A 24,313-nucleotide genomic window follows, 5' to 3' on the forward strand; every position below is an offset into this window, starting at 1 on the left:
TTTCTGCGGTTGCTTTTAAAAAATGGTTACAGTGCAATGAAGCATGACATCATCAAAAAAAAACCTAGCGCACATATCCCACCCTAACAAAATACATGAACACACTATTTCATGTATGCAAGTCCTACACCAAAAAGCACTAGTTCCGAACTAGTACACTTACAATGAATTAAACCTCTTTACTAGAATATTTTAATAATATTTTTGAAACAAAAGTATTGCTACCTTCAAATTGACCTTTTGATCTTGGCTCGCAAATTTTCTCTTTACTTAAATTATAATAAAGGATAATTACTAATTATTTCTAACACCAATTTACATTTTCATTCATGCATAGGCAATGAAAACAGACGTAGCAGTAACGACTGAATACAAGAGCTATAGCTAAAAAACAAATGTGTCGAATTACGGTAAACTCCAGCATATGGCGTTCAGAAAATTTGTTTGTTTATGGGCTCTTGAAAAGTTCCAAGAAGATCCGACGTTTTCGACCCAAATTTTGTTCAGCGATGAGGCCCATTTCTGGATCATTTCAAACGGTTGGACCATCTGAGACAAAGCCGCGGCAAGCATTTGAAAAAATAATCATCACAAAATAAATACCAAAGAAGGTTCTTTTGAATGATAATAAACATTCTCCATTAAACCTGAAGTTTCTGTGTTTATTCTTTGAAAAAGTAGGGAACCTCGAAATGATTTTTTTTATTAACCACTTTATTTTTTGTAGCAACCTCAAGCCACCCTAAACTTCTACATTCCAAAACCATTTTGAATTACTTTCTTAACTACTTTTATTTTTACAGACTGGCAACCCTTTCCGCTCACACTTTACATACAATTTATCGTCATGTACTATATGTCAATGGCTCAATCTATATTTGTGAGCGCCATATTTGTTTTTGTTAGCATTTACTGCTATGCGCAAATCATAAATCAATCAATTAGCGAATGTCGATTTGTTTATTTTATAATCGAAGCGAAACAATGACGCTGCGCAAATCTATTCAAGTCAGTCGACCGAAATTAACTGCAGCCAACTTTGTGTGGGTTTATTTGCCTTTTTCTTCTCCTTTTTGGTTTCCTTCAATTCTTTAGAAAGGCACAAGGTCACAGCGAAAAAAGTTTATTAGATGATGCTACATACGAAAACATACATACATCTGTGTGTATGTATGTATAATATATGCGCATATGAGAATTTCTATTGGTAAATACATAGACTTCCCAAAAAGTTTTCCCTTTATGCGCCTAAAACGATGCTACACTTATGCATAAGTACGTATGTAGGCTTATGTACTATGGAATTTTACTACGGCGTATGTACTATGGATGGAGGATGTAGTCATGTGTAGAAATTCACGCAAGTGAGGAAAGTTCTCTGACCGCCATTCACTTGGGAATGGCCAGAAACGTTTCTTTTACATATGGCTCAAACAGCTCACGACTTCCGGTCTTAGACCAAGTATCCTCTGGGTAGCCAAAAAACATCCGTTTGAAGGCGAGCTAAAGTGAAAAGGCGAAACATCCCTCCTCAGAGTTGTGCGCTGAGTTTGGCACCCGCCAAGTGGAAAACACCCTCAATGAAAGGAAGAAAAAAATACTTACTGTTGTAAACTCGGCTACAATCGAGTAAGCGATGTCTACGCCAGTAAAGAAGAAGAATAAGTATGTACTATGAGATATTATAGAATAACTATTTGTCTATCGAATAAGCAAGAGCTAACCGGATTTCTATATATTTATAGTTAGTGTGAGTTGAGTTTTTGATCTCGATTACCAAGAAAGACTTCTTAACGATCTCCGAGAACTAGTACGTTTGACAAAATCTTACACCAACATATACTCGTATTCTTGGTACAACTATAATATACAAGCAGTGTAAGATCACCAAGGAACTCTCCATGAACTCAAAAACACAATATAAAATCTACTTTTCCAGTCTTAGTCTCTAATACAAAACATATATGTCCTGCAAAGAAACGCGTCCTAACAGACGCTAGGCCTTTTCATTGCATGTTTGCTCAAACTTGTGCATCTAACATAACTGTTCGTATAATCTAACCTCGTCGAATTTCCTATCGATGAACGCTCACGATTTCTAATGACTAATCGGCAATTATACAACAGCAACAATATCAAAACTTCTGGGTCTAATGCCTTTAGATTTATATTGCTAAACGACATGATCTATTTCTTTCTTAAATAAACTTCTCCTCCATTGAACAAGTGGAGGCGGCTAACTCATCCACAGAACAATACAATACCATTTAAAGGTACATGTCTTCTACGGTGTGGTGTTCCGTTCTGAAAAATGTGCTCAGAGATTGTTACGCTGTCTTGGACAAATTTCGTGAAGACTATTCAAATATCGATCAGTTTGTAAGGGAGCTATTTCTACGAGTGGTTCGAGGTCGGGGATCCCGATGAATGAATTGTATCTGAGGAGAAATCACTATTTCACTATCGAAATTTTACAAACTGAGGTACTCGTTCGCGCATATACTGAGGGTCGGACAGACAAACATGGCTAAATCGATTCAGCTCGCCGCGCTGATCATTTATATATATATAATATACACTTCATAGGGTCTGTGATGTTTCCTTCTGACTATAACTAGATACGCTGCAAAAACATCGTGCACAGTATATATTCGGAAGGAGTCGCAAAGGAAAATACGACTAATACTACTTTGGATCTACTTACTTTAAATCGATGTTTGCTTAACCCCTTTTATTAACTATTTGCCGGTTCTTGAACTGGTATTAAGCCTGACATCATAGACCTCTTCGCTGAAAGCTGCGCAACGAAATAGGCATAACGATTCCTGGCTGCAGGAGAATTTACATATAGATCCGTCGGGCATAGCTAGATGGGTAATGGCGGTTGGCCAAACACCGACTACCTAATCCCACTTTTCAACTGGGATGGAAGGTTCCAAGTAAAAATAGAAAAAGATGGCTGGCGTAAAGGTATATTAGCCACGCGCAACACTCTAATCATTTGTACGGTTGGCTAGAAAATAAACGTTGGAGTTGGTGCGTGAATATATTGTCCAGAGCTAGGCATAAGGCAGTATTTTAAGTTGTCGGACCACTGCAATATATTTTAAGCTGAGGTCTTTGCTATTACGAAAGCCGCGGAGCTGTCCTCTATTGCACCTGCAGGCAAGACAAAATCTATGTAGATAGCCAAGCGGCAATAAAGGCAGTAACCTGGTATCACATATCGTCCAGAAATCTCTTGGGAAGCAGGGCAGCAGTGGCAAATGTTGCCGGAAGCAAGCAACTTCACTTCTACTGGATGCCAGGCCAGAAAGACCTGGTCACTGTCACGTTGCGACACACGCCAGCAGAATGGGGTTAACAGATCGAGAAGATATCTAGAACAAGGCACCAGGGAAGCAATGGAAAATCTCTTGGGCACTTGTCCCGCATTGGCAAGACTACGCTGTAATCATCTAGGATCCCCACGGTAAGATACACTGGAGGAGGTGTCGATAGTGAGCCCGCAGAGTCTATTAAAATTCGCGTCATGCGAGGGCAACCTAAAGGATGACTATCCTCATGGACCTAGCAATTGAACGCCATCTGGTATCGCAAAACTGGTCTATGCGTGACTTATTGGCCTACCAGATTAACCTAACCTAATCTATTAAATATTTCTTTTAGACTTTTACTCCGCCCTAAAGCGAAATATCGCAAACAAAATTCCACCAAAATTCGATAAGAAAATATTTGGCTTTTCGTTATCACAGCCAATGTTGCCAGTGGACAAAATAAAAGCATAATTAAAATACTCCAGCATTATATTCAAAATAGATTGCAGCCGGTCTCCAGTGAGTGTTTGAACTGCGCACTCCATCGCACAAAAAAAAACTTTAAAATAAATTATTCCCCCATCAGCGGAATGCCGTGATGGCCAGATTCTGTGCTCATTTATTGCGGAGACTGCGCTGCTTGTGGTGTGAGCAAAAACCAAAAAAAAAAAAAACAACAAAAATAACAACGTTCAAATCCAACGGCATAATTTGCGATTAATTGAAATACCGTGCCACTTGTACGTTCACCTCTGCCAGCCAGTTGGCAGCACGTCTGTCCGTAGCAGATGCCAGCGGAGGAAGTGCAGCAGCCCGTGCGCCCAGCTGCCGGTGTGGGTGCAGCCACCGAAGCAACCGAGCAGCCAGCGCACAATAATCACAGACTAGACTCAGCGACTCGATTGCCAATGCGACGGGAGACTGGCTGACAAAGTCGAGAGCTCACCGTGCAGCTCCGCCAGCTCTAATGGCACATCATAATTTGCCAACAAAGTCGGCTGAATGTAGTCAGACTAATTGCATTGTCACCGCAGGTATCTAACTTAACCACATGCTCGAACTTCCATTAGCAACACACACATACACGCATACACTCAACCTCGACACACACATACATGGACGGGGATAGAAGCAGCACTCAACTGTTGTTGCTGCGTTCGTGTGCACAACATCCGGTGATTTGCGACGGCACAGACACCTTTTCGGTTTACAGGTGTTTGTGCCACAACAACAATAACAAAAAATAAGTAGACACCGTAAAATAGAAATGCGGATAGGCTAGAATTGCTGGGTAAAGAGTGGTGTAGGGTGTAAATTGATTAGTTAGATTGGTGTATTTACCTGTATCCTGGAGCTGCTTGGCCGCGCACTCGGCGCATTCGGCGCACTCGGTGCAAACGCCAAGCGAGTCGTCGTCAGGCGAATGTTGTTGCGTCTGCTGATGGTGTTGCTGCTGTTGCTGTTGTTGTTGGTGCAGTTGTTGCGCTTGCTGTGCTATTTGTTGTTGTTGCTGCTGCTGTGCTTGCTGCTGCTGATGTTGGTGATGCTGGCTGAGCGCTGCGCTGCCGACTGGCGGCGGCGGTGGCGGTATCTGGTTGTTGTTGCGCGCAGCCAACATGGCGGCGCGTTGTTGCTGCAATCGCTGTATGACCTGCAGCTGTTGAATGTGCTGTGCGCCGAAGATGTGTCCGCTTAGCGCGCCGCCGAGCGTGTTCTTCAAGCCATTGTCCTTGTAGCCGTCAGGTGGACTCAGTGCGGCCTCGTCAACGAACTCAATGGGTGGCGCATATTTGGGACTCTATCAGAAAGAGAAGAAGCAGAGAACGAAGTGCGATTATATTGTTGAATAAATGTCAAAATTAGGATTTAGAGTTTATCAGTAAAGAATATTATTTATTATAAAGAAGTATCTGCTTATGAATTTAACGGTGTTGGTAACATTGAACACTCCATTATGTCTATAGAATAGTTGAAGACGAATAAATAAAAAATATTTTTCAATCCTAATTGAAGAAAACTCCTTTCTCTCCAGTGTATTTATCTTTTTTCGCTCTAGAAGCCTTAATTCACACAGCTGCGGACAAAAGCAAAAGTTCATCTTGAAAACTCTATATTTGTTTTCTGCTTTCTACAATTAAAGTTCTATGAGTCTTTCACTGAATCCTTCTGATCACTTAAAAAGTCCATTCGACTGTTGTTAACGTCTTTTACGGTTCGGTTGAATCCATATCTATATTCCAACGGTTTGCCAAGAGATGGCTTACTTGATTGTTATTCAATTGTTCCCATATTCCGAACAAGTATTGGAAATCTACTGTCCTTGTCCGTCGTGTCATTTGTTTGAAGCGTAAAAATATTTTTTTTACATTCAAATATGTCGAAATTTATTCCTGAAAAAGTGTATTTGCGAAGAGTTCTTCTTCATTACTTTTGTATGCAGAAAACTCCGGTCGAATCCATCGTGTTTTTGTAAAAGATTACAGTGAACACGCTTCAGCTGAGTGAACGTTCCAGAAGTGGTTTACACGATTTGAAATTGGTGGTTTTGGTTTGGTAGACGAAGCCCGTCTACGGCAGCCTAAATAATTTAAAGATGATGGATGTTGTCGATGAATAGCGTTGCCAAACACAAGAAAGCTCCCAGAATATTTTGAAGGCACTTAAGTAGCCATTTCAAAATATTCAAAAGCAAGCACCCAACGCCATATCAGTTGGATGCAAGACTCGTTGAAAACACGATTTACATGCCAAAAATGCTGCTTTAACGATACAAAAGAGTCGTTCTGACCTCAGATTCTCATTGTTGATGAAAAATGTATCCATTACGACAATCCTAAACGTAAAATACGAGTATCATATGCGAAAACTGGCCTACCAGGCAAATCAACGGCAAAGCCAAATATCCATGATGCCAGGGTGAAACTCGATATTCGGTGGACTCAAAGCCAAGTAGCTTAAAGAATTTTCTCATGGTGGATATGAGTAGTACTACAGATAACCTTATTTCAGCCCCCGGCGAAGTTGATCAGTCTTTGAGAGTATTCGACGCAGTACACGCCGGATGAAGCAGATGAATAGAAAGACCCCCATTTCGTTGGAAAAACCAGGTGAAGAAGGACCAAGCTACTCGTACCCTTGGACTCAAACAGCGAAAAGGAAGAACGGCTAGCGCGCTATTACAAACTACAACCACGTAATCGGTGTCTACACCAATAAAGAAGAAAAAGAAGAAAAAACTTCGCCTCAAAAATCCTTAACCAGTTTTAGACCTATAGTCCCTTAGACAAAGGTCAGAATAATCCGTAGAAAATCAACTGAGCTCCAATTTACATAAGCGTAACTCAGGAAAAACTCCCGGCTTCGAAACCGATGATAACATCAATAAACCGTATATCGTATGGGTCACCTGGGTTCTTTCTCCAAGTTTAGAGCCTAATAAATATCTGATTGATGACTGGAGATAAAATTCTTAATATCTCAAATTCTTCTTTAGGCAATGAAAGAAGCAAAGAGAAGAAAGACCACATTGCATATTTGTATTGTCTATAATAGATTGGTAGAGGGCTGGATGCATGTAATTGCAGAATGCCCGATGAACACGGACATTAGGAAACTGGGTGGTATGGGGATTAGCTGGACTGATGAACGTTTAGATGTTAGCGGTGTGATTTCCACTACGGAATGCCGAAAAGTTAGTGTAGTTTGCGCATGAATTGTGCAGGGCCGAAGGCTTTTAACTAGGAATTAGGGTTAGCTTCTTGTGTGAATGGTATGTGCATATGGGGTTCAACCCCTGGTCACCAGGCCAGAGCAGTATGGAAGATCAACTGATAGTAGTTTCGGCTACGAGGTCTGACCACTGACTTAATTTTGGTACCACGGAGAGCAGAAGTCCCTGGATTTAGCTCCAACCTGCTCATGCCAACTGGCCCCTCGGGGAGTATCATTGTAGTTAAAACCCGAATGCGGGAAGAGCTGACACTTTGTCAGTTGTATGTGGAGTTGCATTGCAACCGGCTGCCGGATCCAAGGTGTGGCAGAGGTTTTAGATGAACCCAAGGTGGTTAGTGTGTCCATTCCACACTGAAAATTGGTACTGAAAATGCCTGTCATTTTCACGGCATTGATTTAATCCGCTGTGCTCTTGAATGAGGCTGTCGTCAGCAGGTACCCACGTTAAATACACCGCACTCTGTCTGTAATAGATCTTAGACAATTTCTAGCATAAGTTTTTAACAACTTTTTGGTAAAGTTATCAAGCTCGTATAAATATCATATTTCACACAAGGTTAAGAACACCAAATTTCTATTAATCTAGTGTTTTCTGAAGACCTATGATTAAGTACCAAGGAATTCAGTAATGCTTATAGCAGCTACAAGTCATGTTTGTGAAACTAAATTTGCCACACTGAACTGTTATCTTCTGTAGGATCAAAAACATTGCGAGACCTTTCACGTTTCGAACTTTCATTGTTTTAGCGAAGAAAAAGTGTACCTACCACCTTTCGCGCCACGCCTTATACCAACAATGAGTACTCACATATATATATATATCTTTAATGCGATGTTTGCCAGTGTTTGCTTAAGTGTTGGTTGTTAGGCATCTGTGACCGGAAAATTAGGATTTCCTGTCAGGCAATTACAGTCGTATGAATTTTTGATGTTCTTCGCTGTTAGTTGACGGCGGCCAGGCCCCTACAATGGTGTTACTCAGCGACACAATGTAACGGCGAGGGCGACGTTGATGATAACAATGGGAGCGCTGCAACGGCCGCCAACGATAATATAACAAATATATGTAGATATGTGTGCATATGTGTGTTTGTGGCTGTAAACGCGCTGAAGTCATTGTTAGACATTTCGCTCAGCAGGCGGATGAATGGCAACAAATTCGCCTCTGGAGCGTGTGAGAAATGCGGTGTGAGCGATGTGCCAGCCAAACTATTGTACAAGGCACACATATACACACCTACACTCATAACAAATCTTAGTTGGCTTGCAAAGCTCACACATATGTACACATATACATATATGTATGTATTTATGTACATGTGTGGGTACAATGGCTGAAACGTGTTGGTCAAAACTTTTTTGCACTATTTTTCTGCCATTTTTGTTCGACTCGGAGTACATGAAAAGGGATTGCAAAGTGGCTCGGCTCTAATGTTTCTGCTATTTGCTTTGAATTGTCGTGGAATTGGTGACGGCGCTTTGCATCCCTTTCACCATTAAATATTTAACTTTATTTGCACTTACTTGACTTGAATGATTGTCAAGCTGTTAGTAGTATATATATGCAACTACAAATACATATATGTATATATTTATTCATGCATATACAATCATATAATATACTCGTATATGTATGTATTTCGTTTGTTTATAATATATAATTGTATTTACATTAAACAGAATGAAGACGAAATGGCAAAAGCCTTTCAATTATATAATTTGTCAATAAGTCTCCTTTGGCTCTCTCGGTCGAGAGTAAAAGCAAATACTAGCATTTCACTTATTAACTGAACCTTTTAATGATTTTATGGTCTCATTAAATTTTCGCCATTTAGTATGGAATTATATTCTCTTGACCTAACAGAACTCGAAAATATCAAGTGAAGCAATTTTAATTAAAGTAAGAACGAAACAACAATCGATAAGTGTGTTTGAACTAAAAACTTATGCCACAACAATTTAAGGCACTGACAGTTTAAGGCAAGGACAGAGCTTATTCATAATTAAACATTTTTTTCGTGCCATTAATGTCGGGTATTAGTTAAAGATTACCCATTAAAAAAGAAAAAATTCAGTGCATAGAAGGCACCTTGCGGTGAAGTAATCTAATACTAGATGTAATACTAGATGATATACATACTATCTAGAACCCCCAGAGGTGACCTTGTGACTGATGCCCAGAGCATACTGAAATTATGGACTGAACACTTCTCCAGCCTGCTGAAAGGCAGTGAAAACACAACATTAGAAGATGGAGAACCCGATTCCCCAATCGGTCACGATGGAGCAGACCATGCAATGTTCGACCGTGAAGGAATTCGAGTAGCAATTACCCGTATGAAGAACAACAAAGCGGCGGGGCCAATGGATTGCCGGCCGAGCTATTCAAACACGGCGGCGAAGAACTGATAAGGGGCATGCACCTTTGTAGAATATGTTTGAACCGACGATTGAAATTTAAGTATGCTCTGCTCAATCCACAAAAAGCGAGACACCACAAACTGACCCAACTAACGTGGAATAAGCCTCCTCAACATCGCATATAACGTTCCATCGAGCGTACTGTGTGAAGGATTAAAGCCCACCGTCAACGAACTGATTGAACCTTATCAGTGTGGCTTTAGGCCCGCAAGATCAACAATTGATTAGATATTCACAATGTGCCGAATCAAAGACCCGTGAAAACAGGATCGATACACACCACTTTTTCGTCGACTTCAAAGCTGGTTTTACAGCGCGAAAAGGAGCTGCCTTTATGCCGCGATGTGTGAATTTGGTATCCCTCCAAAACTAATACGTCTGTGTAAACTGACGTTGAGCAATACCAAAAGCTCCTATTAACCAAAACTGATTCCTTCTCGGTGATTGCTTTCTTCAGGCGGCTCAATTGTTAATAGTAATGATCTGAATAAGAGTTTGGTCGTGGAAGAGCAGCTCATAGTAGATGATTTCCTGCCAGCTCCACCAAATACATAGCAAAATCTTCCTGGCAGTCAATCTTGGCTTGGCCACCGTTTGCACCAGCTCTCGGCGATTCGACCACGAACGTTATCGTGGGTGACCCATTTTTCATCACTAATAATAATCCGTTTTAAATTGATCGATTTGCTGCGGATCTTTACATCCTGCTTATTTTTGTATCCAGTCTTATTAAAATGGTATCAAACAATTTCTGGTCCAATTTTTATCTCCAGGGCTTCGAAACAGTGCTTACACTACGGACGGACTCTAAGGTTGCCAATATTTTATCGATGTTTCCGATAATTGGACTTACAACACGCGGAGCATCTTTGAAATCAAAAGGGTCAAAATCGAAGAAACCAAAATTGCACGTTATTATCAGGAACCGTATCAGTATCATATTAACTCTTCAGTCACTTGGCTGTCCTTTTCGCCTTTATCGAAGATTATATGTGAAATATGACATATTTTTTATTTTTTGGTGTCCATCTTCGACGCGTGCTCAAACCATACTGAGTTTAACAATCGCAAAACTGTTTGTAAAGTTTTTATGAACGAAATCTTATCTTATACAATGTGAAATACATATGACTAAGGCTTTGAAAAAATACGGATTTCTTTTTAATAGAACTTATTATATCACAAACCTGCCTTATTGAAATAGAAAGTCTTTCTGGGGTATACTAACAAGACCACATGGTTCTCATTCCCAAGTGAGGAGTTTATTACAATTATTTGATATTAAGACGTCCGCGAATGCCTAATTAATTTTACGAAATTATAAAACCTTGCACAAATTCAAAATACTTCTTAAAATACCTTGATTTTGATCGGCCAGTTTGTACGGCATATGAATACTATAGTGACTTGATCTGAACAATTTCTACGGAGATTACACCATAGCCTTATAAAGGTGTAATTAATTATAAACTCATGCCGAAATTCGTGAAGATATCTCGTAAATCGAAGAAGTTTTCCATAGAAGCACTTGATCCCGATCATACAGCAGCTACATATATCGGCGATTCCGACAAACCAGCAGCTCTTAGTGAGAAAAGGACGTGTGCAAAATTTCAGATCGATAACTCAAACATTGGAGGACTATGACGAACGTGGCTAAATCGACCCAACTCGTTCTTGTAAATATTTTATAAAGTCTCCGATGTTTTCTTGTATCTAAAACATATACCCTGGCCAGAGTATAAATACACAGAATGGTTTGCCTATTATATAAAAAATATACTTTATAGGAACATGGGACCCGCCTGAGATACAGGAAATTGGTAATATGTTTATCTAGCTTTTTCAGTCATATTAATTATATACTCATAGTTCATATCGCTCATTTGCTGCAAGACCGGCATAAATAAAAAAACGTGATTTTTGAGTTAAGGCTGCAGAATTGTTCGCTATATCATACTTCATGTTGAGTGAAAAATTCATATGAATACCTCTTATATGCTCCGCTTGAGAAGAGGTGTAAGGTTGTAGTCAGTTGAAAACTTTAAACGCGTTTTCTGGAGAATCGATTTTTTTGACTTATGCCGGTCTTGCAGCAAATGAGCGATATGTCTATGCTGTCCTTATAACATTGCAAGCAAAATTCAACAAACAAAAAAAGCTTCGAATTAATTTACATTTATAACAAAAAAAATATTTTATTTGTATAAAATTAATGCAGTTCGCAAAGCAATTATTTCAATATAAATATACTGAAATCACATTATGTGACCCGGCATTGGCAACATTGGAAAAGCATAAGTGCCACCTGATGTGGTAATAATATCACACACCAACACACAAGCAAACAGACCCACCTGCCAATTTATGCACTAGACAAACAAACAAACAAAGGAAAAAATTTAACGAGCATTATGTGACACTAATCGTTGTGATGGAATGTCAAATGTCAATAGATGCGATGCATGCCAAAATGTGATAAAGCAGATTCGCTCATTTATTGAACACATCATATGAGCATAGCTATGTAATTATGTATGTAAGTATGTATAATTATGTAGTCGAATGTGCTGAAAAACCTGTGCTCGTTTCTATTGCTCTTTATATCTTCTTCAGATACATATGTGGGTGTATATTAATATTTGTGAATGCCAGTGAAAATGATTTTTCCAAAAATAACTTTTATGAGTTTGCAAAACGTGTAAGCGAATCAGAGGTTACGGCGTTGCCCTTGGTTCACTGGATATATGGAGATTATAAATATGCATGTTTATATAAATACATTTGTATACCAACGAGGTTTAGAACAATAATTAATTAAGAAACAATAATTTTTCACATTCTTTGAAAAATTTCACACAATCAGTGTTATTCAATCAAAGGACTCTTGTTTTTTTTTGGTGGAAAAATTTATTAAATGGAAAGTTAAAAAAAATTAATTTATTTTCTAAAAGTGAGAAAGAACTTTACAATTTTCACATAGGTTCCGGTTTCTATTTCTAAACCCAAGCACCTTTGATTACCAATCCGGTTGTCGTACAAAGAAGTTGTGGATAACTCTACAGAGGTGACGAATAATGATTTAAATAACAGCTATCGGTGCGATCTGAATATGCTCAAAGATGGTAGCATTGCCTTGAGCAATATTCTATGGTAAATTTCGTGAATATATCATATATACATATACATATACATACATATATACTTATACTTTAGAATTATTTTAAGTTATTTTGAAAACAGGTGACTATATTTCGATACTGATGAAGGCCCCAAGAGCTATTCCATATGTAGTACCGGAAGGCTCGGTTTTAGGCCCTCTTCTAGAGCCTAATTTATGATGGAGTGAAAAGGTGTCGTTAAATTAATAGCAATCTCAGGCGACCTTATTGCGGTAATAGTAGCTAACCACCTACATAGATGACCTTTGGAGCGAATTCAGGCTGCGTGCGTTCCAGCCGGCGATTTTTACTCGCAAAGTTACTGAGATGGGTTGTATTATATGCGGATCCAATGTGGATCGAGGTGCTAGGCATTAAAGCATATTTATCATATGGTTATCAGTACTTTGTGAACAATAACAAGCGATGCTGCTGAAATAATACGCAGTGTGATAGCCATTGACATCCAGGAAGACGAATATGAGCAAGTATAAAAGTTATAAGCGCCGACTATAGGAGACAAAAGAGTAGTGAGAGTCAAAAGCTTAAAAAATATGGCAGCAGCCGTGGCAAACCTCACTCAAAGGGCGTTGAACCCACATATTGATACCGGACATCCATTCGTTGATAGACAGAAAACATGGGGACCTGGATTTCCACCTAACCCAAATACCAAGTGGACATGGGTGCTTTAGAGCCTACCTGTACAGATTCCAGCACAACGTTAGTCGGAATTTTCAAACTGGTTCATAGTGCTTTGAAGACTTTAAGCAAGTATTATTTTATTGTGCTCGCTTTTTAAGTAAAAGGGAACAACTTGAAACTATACTCGGTGGTAGTTTTATGGTGGAAGATTTGACGACACTCCTGTGTCAGTCCACTGAAAACTGAGATATATAAAGCAGATTAGGCGCCCATCAGACCATGCCATAGAGGAGACTTAAATGTCTTATCACTCCAACAAAGTAATACTTAATTAGATGGTTTCGTGGGAGAGGCTGGAGTTGGTAGTAGGTAGCATTCCGACTTTTGATATTTTCCCCTACTTAAAGAAATCAACAAAAATTACATACTTTATAGGGTCTTTAACGTTTTCCTCTGGCTGCTAAAAACTTCATGGCAAACTTAATATATACTGCTAAACGTATAATAAATTAATAAGACAAATGATGTCAGTGATTTTCAGAATATTCGTTCCAACTCCTTTTCATATGTTATTCAATATTATAAAAATTTCTCCTTAAAAAATAACAATTTTAATCGAACTCTCATATTGATCAACTTGCTCCTTTAAATTACAATCCTTTTTCATAACTACGTAACGACATAAATATATATACATATATGTATATGTGTTTGTGTAATAGCTTTACTGGCAATTGGCTTACGAAATAGTTAACAAACTAAGTATTATAAATTTCTCAAATGAAAGCGAGTCTCAAACGTATTTTAAACTCATTAGCTGAACAACAAAGCCACAACGCATACAAACTAGCCAAAAGCTAAGAAGTGAATTCCGTACAAAGGCACATACGAGTGCATACAATTTGTATATCAAGTTGATACGAGTGGCTAAGTAGATAGCACATCATGTATGGGTATTTTATCTAGGGGGAAGGAAAATTTATATGCGTATAAATGAGTATTTATGTGTGTGTAAGTTGGTAGTAGTTACCGATATTTAAATGCAACATATTTGTAAGCGAATTTAATAATCTTTCAAGCAAAGCTGTGGGTATGTGCTCCATAATAGTAGTTTAACCCATACAATAACAATAACATAACAAGCAGCAGCAACCAAGAAGTATGCATTCATTAGTACAAATTTTGAACTGCTCTGAAACTAGTGTGAACAGGAGATATACATATATACCTTATATGTACGAACAATATTCTTGATAGTCCAAGAAATACATGTATATAAGTCTCATGTCGTTATTGACCCTGGTTCTTGCTAAAATACATATATGTACATATATTAGTCCGATATCATAAAATTCGAAAGCATAAGATTTATTTTCATATAGTACTACATTCTTCCTTCTATGGAGGTGTTTTTTCCGCGCGTCCAAAACTCAGCGCATAACCCTGAAAATGGATCTTTCATCTTCTCAGTTGAATTCACCTTTAAACTGATGTTTTTTGGCTACCCAGAGTATACTCGATCAGAGACCGGACGTGATGGGCTTCCGCTCCATTGGAAAGACAAGGTGGAGGAGGATCTGACTACACTTGGAATTTCCCATTGGCGCCAAACAGCGAAATGGAAGAACGACTGACTCGCTGCTGTAAACTCCGCTATAACTCCATAAGCGGTGTCTACGTCAATAAAGACAATAAAGAAGAAGATATACATTCTCGTATAGTAATACCTGGAGCTATATAGTATATACGGTGTTTTGGCGGACCACTGATAGAAAGTTCGAGAGAGCTACTATCTCAGGATCAAAATATGTATTTCAAAAAATCATTTCGGTCATATCCTGCTAGAAATATTGGATATGAGGAACTTGAGGACGCTATGAGTGCCGCATTTAATTACTCTGGACAACAAGGGCAAACATTAAAACACTCCCCAGCTAACTTTTTTGCCATGTAAGAGCAGTACGACGAATGTTCCTGAATGTCCTGAATGTTTCGCGGCCGACGACGAATCAAAGATCCACTGGTTACACAACAGAGACCGAAGGTCGGTAAAAACACTGAACTTCACCAAGTGAAGCTACTCTAAAGAAGGCGTAGACTGAAGTGTAAGCTGAAAATCTTATGGCTTCCGTTTCCTGGATACGCTAGGGGGATCTGCATCAAGCCAAAGGCTGGGTTAGGTTAACCTGGTAGGCTAATAAGCCTCGCATAAACCAGTTTTAGCCATTTGGAATACCTGATGGAGTTCAGTTACCAGGACCATGAGGACTAGTCAACCTTAAGGATGTCTGCGCTTGACGCAAATTTAAACAGACTCTGCGGCTCCACTATTGATACCTCCTCCAGCATATCATACCGTGGGGACACCAGATGCTTACAGCGAGATCTTGCCAATGCGGGACAAGTAGACAAGAGATGCTTCATCGTTTCCCTGGCGCCTGGCTCTAGTCATTTCCTGCAGTCTTTTCGATCTGACAGTGCCATTCTGCGGGTGTGTGTCCAGTTAGTCTTCCGATCATGTTCCTACAGTCTATTCTATTATCTAGCGTCAAGCTAAAAGTCGTCACAATTAACTTTAGCAGCGGAGTTGTTTTTATTTAAAAAGCTTAAATTCAATATTAAAAGCTACATTGATATAATTCATCTTTCGCAGCTTTATAAAACTTCTTCTGATTCTCTCTACTGCCGGTTTTACGTGCCATATGGAGAAGAATAATATTTTTAAGACATTATAGAGAAATCCGACTAAAAATTCCGTCTTTAACTCTTTATTTTTCAGTTAGAATGGTTTTCGTAAAACTGCTATGCAATTTTGAGAGTTTTGCTTATTCGTCTCTTCTCACAATCTCTCCCATCACAATCTTTACAAGCTCTCTTAGTTAGATATTAACTCGATCTTTGAGAAATGTGACATATTTTCAAAGAAATCTTCACAAATTGTGTTTGAACTTAATTTATGAAAAAATCCAACGGTTACATATCTGCAAAATGTTCTAAACACGCTAACTCTCTCTCAACTTGGCCTCAGAGCACCTCTTTCATATATGTCTGCTGAAAATAATGTTGGAAGGTGTTCACATGTTTAATTTGTTTGCGCAATTTATCGAGCACGTGCCAAGGCTGGGTTAACAAACTACCGTTGTAACATCCCTGCTTACACACGCACACACTTGCAGTTATATGGAGATAGCCGAATATCCCACACGCATAATTAAGTAGAGTATCCTTCGGGTCTTATGCAGTAGCTCATATTTTTACTGGTAGTTATTACTCAAAATGGGTGTGTGTATGCTAATGCATACATATGCAATTACTGTAAATGCGTTTGTATGTTAAAGTGTGTGTGTGTGTGTGTGTGTGTGTGAGTTCAGGACTGCAATCAGCTCAACTCAACTGTTTGGAACTAAACTCAGCTGAACTGAAATTCCTTGGAAATTCTTAAATGAACAACAAAATCATACAACAAAGCGGCCAGTAATAGTAGCAGCGGCTACAACAACAACTATAACAACAAATGTTGCAGCAAGAACATACTATAACAAAAGGAACAACAAACAATTTTGTTAAGTATTGTACAAACAGTTTTGTTTCCTTGTTTCGTTGGCGTTGTTGTTGTAACTGCTTCCAGCAAAGTTGGCAAGTGCAAAATAGCTACACGCACACACAGCCACATACTGCTGTATGTGTATAGCAGGCGCTTACATAAGTGAGTAAGCATGCGATGGCAGAGCTTGTAGCATTTTCGGTTATGAGTAAGAAAGTTTCGGCTGATTTATGCACTTCTTGCGCCGTTTCCATTTTTTATATTTACATACGTTCATATATTTGGTTATTATATGCTCGCATGCACATACTTATGTATATATTATGTATTATATTGTACAATATATGTATGTAATCAATGTGTGCTTTTAGGCGCAAGAAATTCGTGCCGCTAATGTGTACAGTTATGAACACAAATTATATCGGTTTTTATATAGTTTAAATTTTAATTTTTATTATTTCAGACGACTTTTGCACAAACTCCTTAATAGCGCCTTTTAAACACGCTTTTCCCGAAGCAACATTGTAACTACTCGGAAACGTAGTATCCGATTACTCGTGCTATGATGTTTCTGCATGTTTTGTAAATATCTATCCATACAAAAACCGACCAGTTTTTAAGCTGATAAAAAATCGAAATTTTGCAGAAAAATTTTTGATTTTTTTTTCGACGCTAGGTCACTCCAGGGTCAATATTTTCCGGAAAGAGTTCTTTTCATTATTACAGTAATGAAGGACTTTGTTACTTTTAGCGACGTCGGAGTGTAACTCGTAATTTTGTTCAAAAATCTTTTGATACAGTAGTTTTTTTTTCTTCTCAAAAATCGATTTTATTTTAAGCCTTCATCGTTCATTTCATTTTTGAATTTTCAAAATTTTTTGTATTCTTAAAAATCGATTTCATTTTAGTATTTCATCGTTCATTTCATTTTTTGAAATATGGTTACAGAAGTTTGTCTTTCTATAACGAATCAGTTACGATTCCACTGACCTAGAACTTCTATGTTTTCAGTAGAGCGCTTAAGAAGTCTGTTCGTAAGAAATCTGTAATCTCTATACTAATCTCGGATAATGTTCAATATACTCTAGAGCCGTCAACCAGATTGTCTTACACTTTTTTTTTCAAGAAGGCGTGGCGAGGACAAAAACAACGTTACGGTTGACACCAATCCCAAGTTATATCATTTAAATGTTTTTTTCTTCTTTCTTAATACAATTCTTTCTTAATTAATACAAGTTTTATAATAGTAACATAATATGCTACACCAACATAGTATAACCGTTTGCTTCAACATTACAAAATTTAAATGGTTTTAGCAAACGATCATGGTGTCAGTATCATTCAACGGCAGATTGTTATTAACTATTCACTATATAATCCTGACTTTCTTTTTCTTTGGAATCCTCAAAATAAAAGTGCTTATCAGCAACCAAGTCTACATTAAGACAAAAAGGGATCAGGAAATTGTATCTAAATTCCTCGGGTAAATGATATTTCAAAAATATGTACTTCGCTAAGTTGGTAGGAACGTCATTAATTACTATGCCAAACATGAGCGCGATCTGTCACCCAGTTTGATTACAGCAGCTGCTTAAGCCGGCAAACCTCAGTAGTGTGTTGCAATTTTTACAAAGGATAAAAATATGTATCTACTTTGTTGGATTTTTTTTCTCAAATTTTGTATTTCTAACCAAATAACCGAGTGCGGAATAGTTGCAAATATTGAAAAAGGCTTACGGTGATTCAGTTTAATCAAAAACACAAGCCTACGTGTGTTGCAAATCCTTCCCTGGATGACATTCGACCTCATCAACCGATGAAAATATTAAAAAGTGAAAGATATGGCGCTTAAAAATCGTCAAGCAAGTTTTAGACAGTTGGCAAGAGAGCTCAACATCTCTCGTGAGTCCGTTAGAATGATTTTGGTGGATATTTTAGGTACGAAACGCGTTCTTGCGCGACTCGTCCCGATAAAGCTGATTTTTTTTTCAAAAAGAGTACGATTGTGACCGAATTTAAAACCAAAAACACAATAAATACAATCGATCAACCACCGAATTCACCAAAATTTGCTTCGTGTGACTTTTTCTTGTTCCACAAACTGAAATTGCCGCTCCGAGGAACACGTTTTCAATCGATGGACGAGATAATGTATTGCATCTGGTGGGGATTACTTTAAAGACGATAAAATAAATATTGATGAATTATTCAATATTTTGTGATTTATTTATAATTTCTGAGTACTTTTTTGTCACAATGTGTATATATACAAATGATCAGCGTGACAAGCTAAGACTACTTACTCCTCAGTTTTTGAGATATTAATCTGAAACACAAGAAAGACGTCATTTGCCGATATCGCTGATATCGGACCAGTATAAGATATGACTGTTATACAAACGGCTGGATCATACTCGGCGTCGAAAAATTGCCTGGCATCTCCGAGGCATGCTTTCTACTAATTTGACGGCGTATTGTAGTGGAACTGCTTCAAAGTGTATGTGTGTCTTCCACGAAGCTTCTGTTTAATATATGCCCACACATTTTAAATAGGGTTTGCATCAGGCGATGCCAGATTGGGTTTTCCACTGAGTACAGAGCTTGCTGCGGAGTTTGGGATCGTTGTCCTCCTGCAGAATCCAATTATCATTAGGCAAATAGCAAGTCTTTTTATAGATTTTTATCATTTTATCGGCATTTAGGTTGTCAGTAAAGAGGTACAAAGTGCCAAATCCCTGCTTTGAGATACAGCCCTAAAGATGCACCTTTATTCCATGTTTTACGGTCCGCTGGAAGTTGACCAAGTTCGCGTGAGGACAGAACGTGCCCATATAGAATATTCTTCAGTAAAAATTACATTTTCAAAACCTCTATCAATATTCTCCTGCGCCCAAGCGAGTCGGTTTGTCATTTTTCAGTCAACAGAGGCTTCTTCACTGTGTTGCGCCATTTCGGATCATGAGTATGAAGAAGGGTTCTGATAGTTTCGTAGAAATATCTTATGGAATTAATTTTGCTTGAACTTACCGCAGTGTTAAAGCAGGATTCCGCGAAAACAGATTCACTATTTTTTCATCTTTTTTGTTCACTTCCTATCGAACCACGTTCTGGTAAATCATCGACATTTTTAGCCACTATATGTCTCATATATTTAGCAGCCACTGATTGGACCTTTCGGGTGGATGCAAAGGAACATAGCTTTGTAGCGCGACGCGTACTTGGCACTCATGGCGTTTAACGTGATTCTCTTTCAAAAGATCAACGACAACTGAACCTTTGTTGACAATGCATCAAGGACAAAGCTTTCCTCTATCAGCTCGCGAAGGTATTAGTGCGAAATCTTTCATTAACTGTCGGTAAAGTCGACCACGCTCTTAATTGACAGACGGTAACTAAAATTGGAATACATTTCAAGAAAGTTAGTTCAGACAAATAACCATCATAGCAAACTCATCATAAACCTTACTAAAAATGAGTTGACTTTGTTGTTAATTATTATTATGAGCTCTGATTTTGGCAAGAGTCTCTTAAAAACTTATATAATCACACCCAAAAATAAGGAAGCGACGCTAAAGTAATAAAAAAAATTATCTCTTAATGGACCCCTAAGCAGCCCAGTCAAAAATCATCACCTGAACACACCAGTTCAAGCGAGGAACACTATATTAAGGCAAGCAATGGGTTTTTTGCTGGAAAAGAGAAATTAATCACAGAGTCACTGTGTTATTATGTATGCCAACCAGCATTTTCCGTTAAAAGCCAATTACTTTCTTAAAGCTTAATACTTTCTTTTAATACCTGCGCTAGATATGCCACACAAAAGCCCAACAACAACAATGGCGAAATCCGCCTTCACCTCTCGGTAATTTATTGGCATAATTGTTTTTAAATATTCGCCATGATTGATGATTTAGTAAAAAGCTGACAGCGAAAACAATTCAAAATAATCCAATGTGTGTTTGTGTGCCTCTGTATACGATTGCGCTCTAATGTACTCGCTTCATAGATATATGGAGCACGTATACGCCCCGTAGTCCACATTGTCTGCTCGTCGAAGTACTTCGGGTGTGTGTTGGTCGGTGTGCGCGCTTCAAGGATTTCACTGTTTTTCCACGTTTTCAAGGCAACAACGCTTTCGTATAATTGAAATGTTTTCCACCTCCAACAATAAACCAACCAACAACAACTAACAACCAACAACAAACCAAAAAAGCGCATTCAATTTTGTACATAAATAATGTGTTTTTTTGTGCTATTCCTAGAAGGTTGCCAGCGCCTGACCTTTTCTATGTCAAAGCCAATGATGCGTGTCAAGTGTGTGGGCGGAGAGGAAGCCAGGCGAGAGCGACTACTGTTAAATTGTGCGGTTGAAGTTCCTAAATTTGAATACAATAAATGTCTAATCGGATATTTTTGGTATCTAACTATTGTATGTATGTGTGTATAAGTGCCAATGACAATGTGCCGAAAAAGTTAGCGTTACTGTAAATTGCTGGAATATGTAAAAATTAGTATTATAGGCCAATGAAAAGTTTGCGCCATTTTTTTTACCTTGGGAAATTAGTTTTCTGTGTTTTATTCTGAAAAACTATTTCTATTAATTATTACAAAAGTTTTTTGTAATTTTTCTGGGGTTTGAATTGTTTTGTTTTCATAAAATTGCTTAACTACTTTTTATAAAATTTAAAATTCGAATAGTTCATTTTTAATGAAAAAATCTGATTTGTACTAGGCTAATACTGAAATTTTTTTGAAAATATGTTTTCATGGAAACTGTGGCAACAAAATTTTTTTTAAAATTTGGGTATTTTCCTTTAGTAATATATTTTCTGATTTGAATGAATACGAATAAACAAAAGACTTTTCTTAGACATAAAGCACCAAGGCCACTGATCTAGCCTTATAGAGGATTCTTGTTTAACTGACCTGTAAAAGTAAGCCCATATCGACCTGGATCCCATACAGGATTATTGAATTATTGCTTTAACCATACTAACTTTTATAAATTGCCTAAGTCTCTACTCCGTTTGTCTCCATCATTCATTATTGGATTGCAAAGTTCCCGCATTTGATCTCGGCGACATCTGGTTTCAACGAAACGGCGCCACTCCCCACATACACGCTTCAAACAATAGATTTATTGAGAGAACACTTCGGTGAGCAGATAATTTCACGTTTTGGGCCGGTCGATTGGCCACGAAGATCGTGTGATATCACATGGTTAGACTTTTTCCTATGGGAATATGTAAAGTCTAAAGTCTATGGGACAATCCCGCTTTGATTCAGGCATTAGAGCAAAACATCACGCATGTCATTCGCCAGTTACCGTCGAAATTCTCGAACAAGTCACCGAATAAATATAAAAAAAAAACTGCTTGACGAACTAAAAGATAATCCCTTAAAAAACTCACGACAAAACTATAATAAAACGTCTTTAAAAGTGTTTTCATCTAATCAATATGAAGCAACTCTTAATAACAGCTATGCCAACAAAAACTTGCAACAATTCTTACGTTTTACAGCCAGCAAGAACCTTCTCGTAAATAAACGTAGAACTTAAGCCAATTAGGTGCAAATAAACGTGAATGACTTTTTCTGGAAAGCAAATAAATTAATTGCTCATTTGGGATGGAGCTTGGACACGACATGCCGTGAAGCATTATTTGCAGAAACGAAACGGTACTTATGTACGTACACTTGTAATGGAATCCTAAAAACCGAAGAAAAAAAAACTTGTCGTAATATCAAAAGTCATTGAGCACACATATACCATGGATGCATGTGTGTATGTGTCGGTGTGAGGGTAGATTAAATATTTGCTGTACATTTGTGCAAAGTGTAATGGCGGTGAGAGTGAAGGAGTTGGAGTGGTGTAGTGATGTAGTGGATTAGTGTAATTTCAATTGAAGTGTTTGTCAGGGAGGTGAATGTTATTGTTTTTCCTTACTATCAGCGTGTTTGGTTGCGTTCTTCTGTAGTTAATAACGGTTTTTTACTTTCGAAGATGAAAATGTTGCTACAGGGTGATTTCCGATATTTTAGGCATTATTTGGGTAGATAAAAAATAGTTTTTTAGATTCAAGCTATTCTTCTTTTAAGCCTGTAGCAAATTTTACCATAAAGGTTTACATTTTGTCTTTTAAAACGCAGTCTAAAGAAAGGTACCTAATTTTTTAGTAGTTTACTAGACATTTTTACAAAAAGTGTGGAAAATTTCAAAGTCAACATTAAACCCAAGTACCTTTAGCTTTGTTCTTTAGTTCGCCGCCAACTAACTTATCTTTGTATAATCCTAAAACTTATCGCTGTGAGAACCTATTATTTCGCTTCACCTGCATTCTCATCGGCTTGAAAAGCTCATACAAGAACATTAACTGATAAATTTTGCAACATCTAGCGAGTCTGAGAACATATGTAACACTATTTTCCAACTTATCTTAAAACAGTAAATGTCTGGCAGTTTTTTATCTAATTTTAGGAAATATAAAATCGGACTGCCAAAAAGAAGATAGGAATAGGATTAACCTATTTCGAAAAGAAATTAGCACTAGAATTGAACAGTTTCTTTTAGATAATTAAGTCTGAGAATACGACAGATTTCAGAGAATTTGTTTCAAAGGTACAGACCTGTGACCCAATCACCCTCGAAACATTTTGTTGACGTGAGGATACAAGCAGAATACTAGAATCTCCAGTTAGCTGTTTAAATGTAGAGTAATTTTGAGATGCTTACTGCTTTTTTTCCTAACAGTTGTTGTTTTATTTCATAACCCCTTAGGTAAATTTATTTTATATACAAAACTTTGCAGTTCCCCACCTTACTAAACCATAATCTTTTAAGGGGTTACATGGCTTTCACGGCATAAAAAAACATGTTTTCTTATTTAATTCTATAAAATCTCTAAAATACTGTCTTTAATTCTCAAATTGATTCGAGAAAAAGTTATGGAGAATCGGGCTTCAAAAGTTGGACAATCGAGGTCAGCTAAAATAATTAATAAGACACAAAAGCATCCGGAAATTAAATTTAAATTCCTCGGGTAATTGAAATTTCAAAAATTATATTTTGCTTAGTTGCTAGGACTGTCCTTAAATGCTACGCCTAACATGAGCGCGATCTGTCAACCAGTTTGTTTACAGCAGCTGCTTAAGTCGGTACACCTCAGTAGTGCGTTGCGATTTTTGCAATGGATAAAAATATCAAACAAAGAATTTGTCTCAAATTTTGCAATTCAAAACCAATTTCATGCGCGGAATCAATTCGAGTGTTGGAGAAGGCTTACGATGATTCAGTTTTATCAAAAAACACAAGCCTACGAGTGGTACAAAGCCTTCAAAGACGGTCGAGAGATCTTTGAAGATATGGCTAATTCTGGGCGACCTTCATCCTCTTCAATTAATGAAAATATTAAAAAAGTGAAGAATGCGGTGCTCGTCAGGCAAGGGTTAGAGAGATGGCAAGAAAGATCTCACGACCCCGTTCAAATGATTAT

At 37.8% G+C, this 24,313-nt stretch overlaps 1 protein-coding gene across 3 annotated transcripts in view; it reads right to left on the bottom strand.

The window, feature by feature from the left end:
* The window catches only part of LOC105224353 (uncharacterized), a 52,961-nt gene that overhangs the window by 15,388 nt on the left and 13,260 nt on the right, over positions 1-24,313 (bottom strand). For all 3 annotated transcript variants that reach the window (XM_049454900.1, XM_049454898.1, XM_049454899.1), the window contains exon 3: positions 4,659-5,115. In XM_049454900.1, the coding sequence (XP_049310857.1) occupies positions 4,659-5,115 (457 nt within the window). The remainder of the gene's footprint in view (positions 1-4,658; positions 5,116-24,313) is intronic.

This window comes from Bactrocera dorsalis, chromosome 4 (genome assembly GCF_023373825.1).
Source record: "Bactrocera dorsalis isolate Fly_Bdor chromosome 4, ASM2337382v1, whole genome shotgun sequence".
Classification (NCBI taxonomy): Eukaryota; Metazoa; Arthropoda; class Insecta; order Diptera; family Tephritidae; genus Bactrocera; species Bactrocera dorsalis.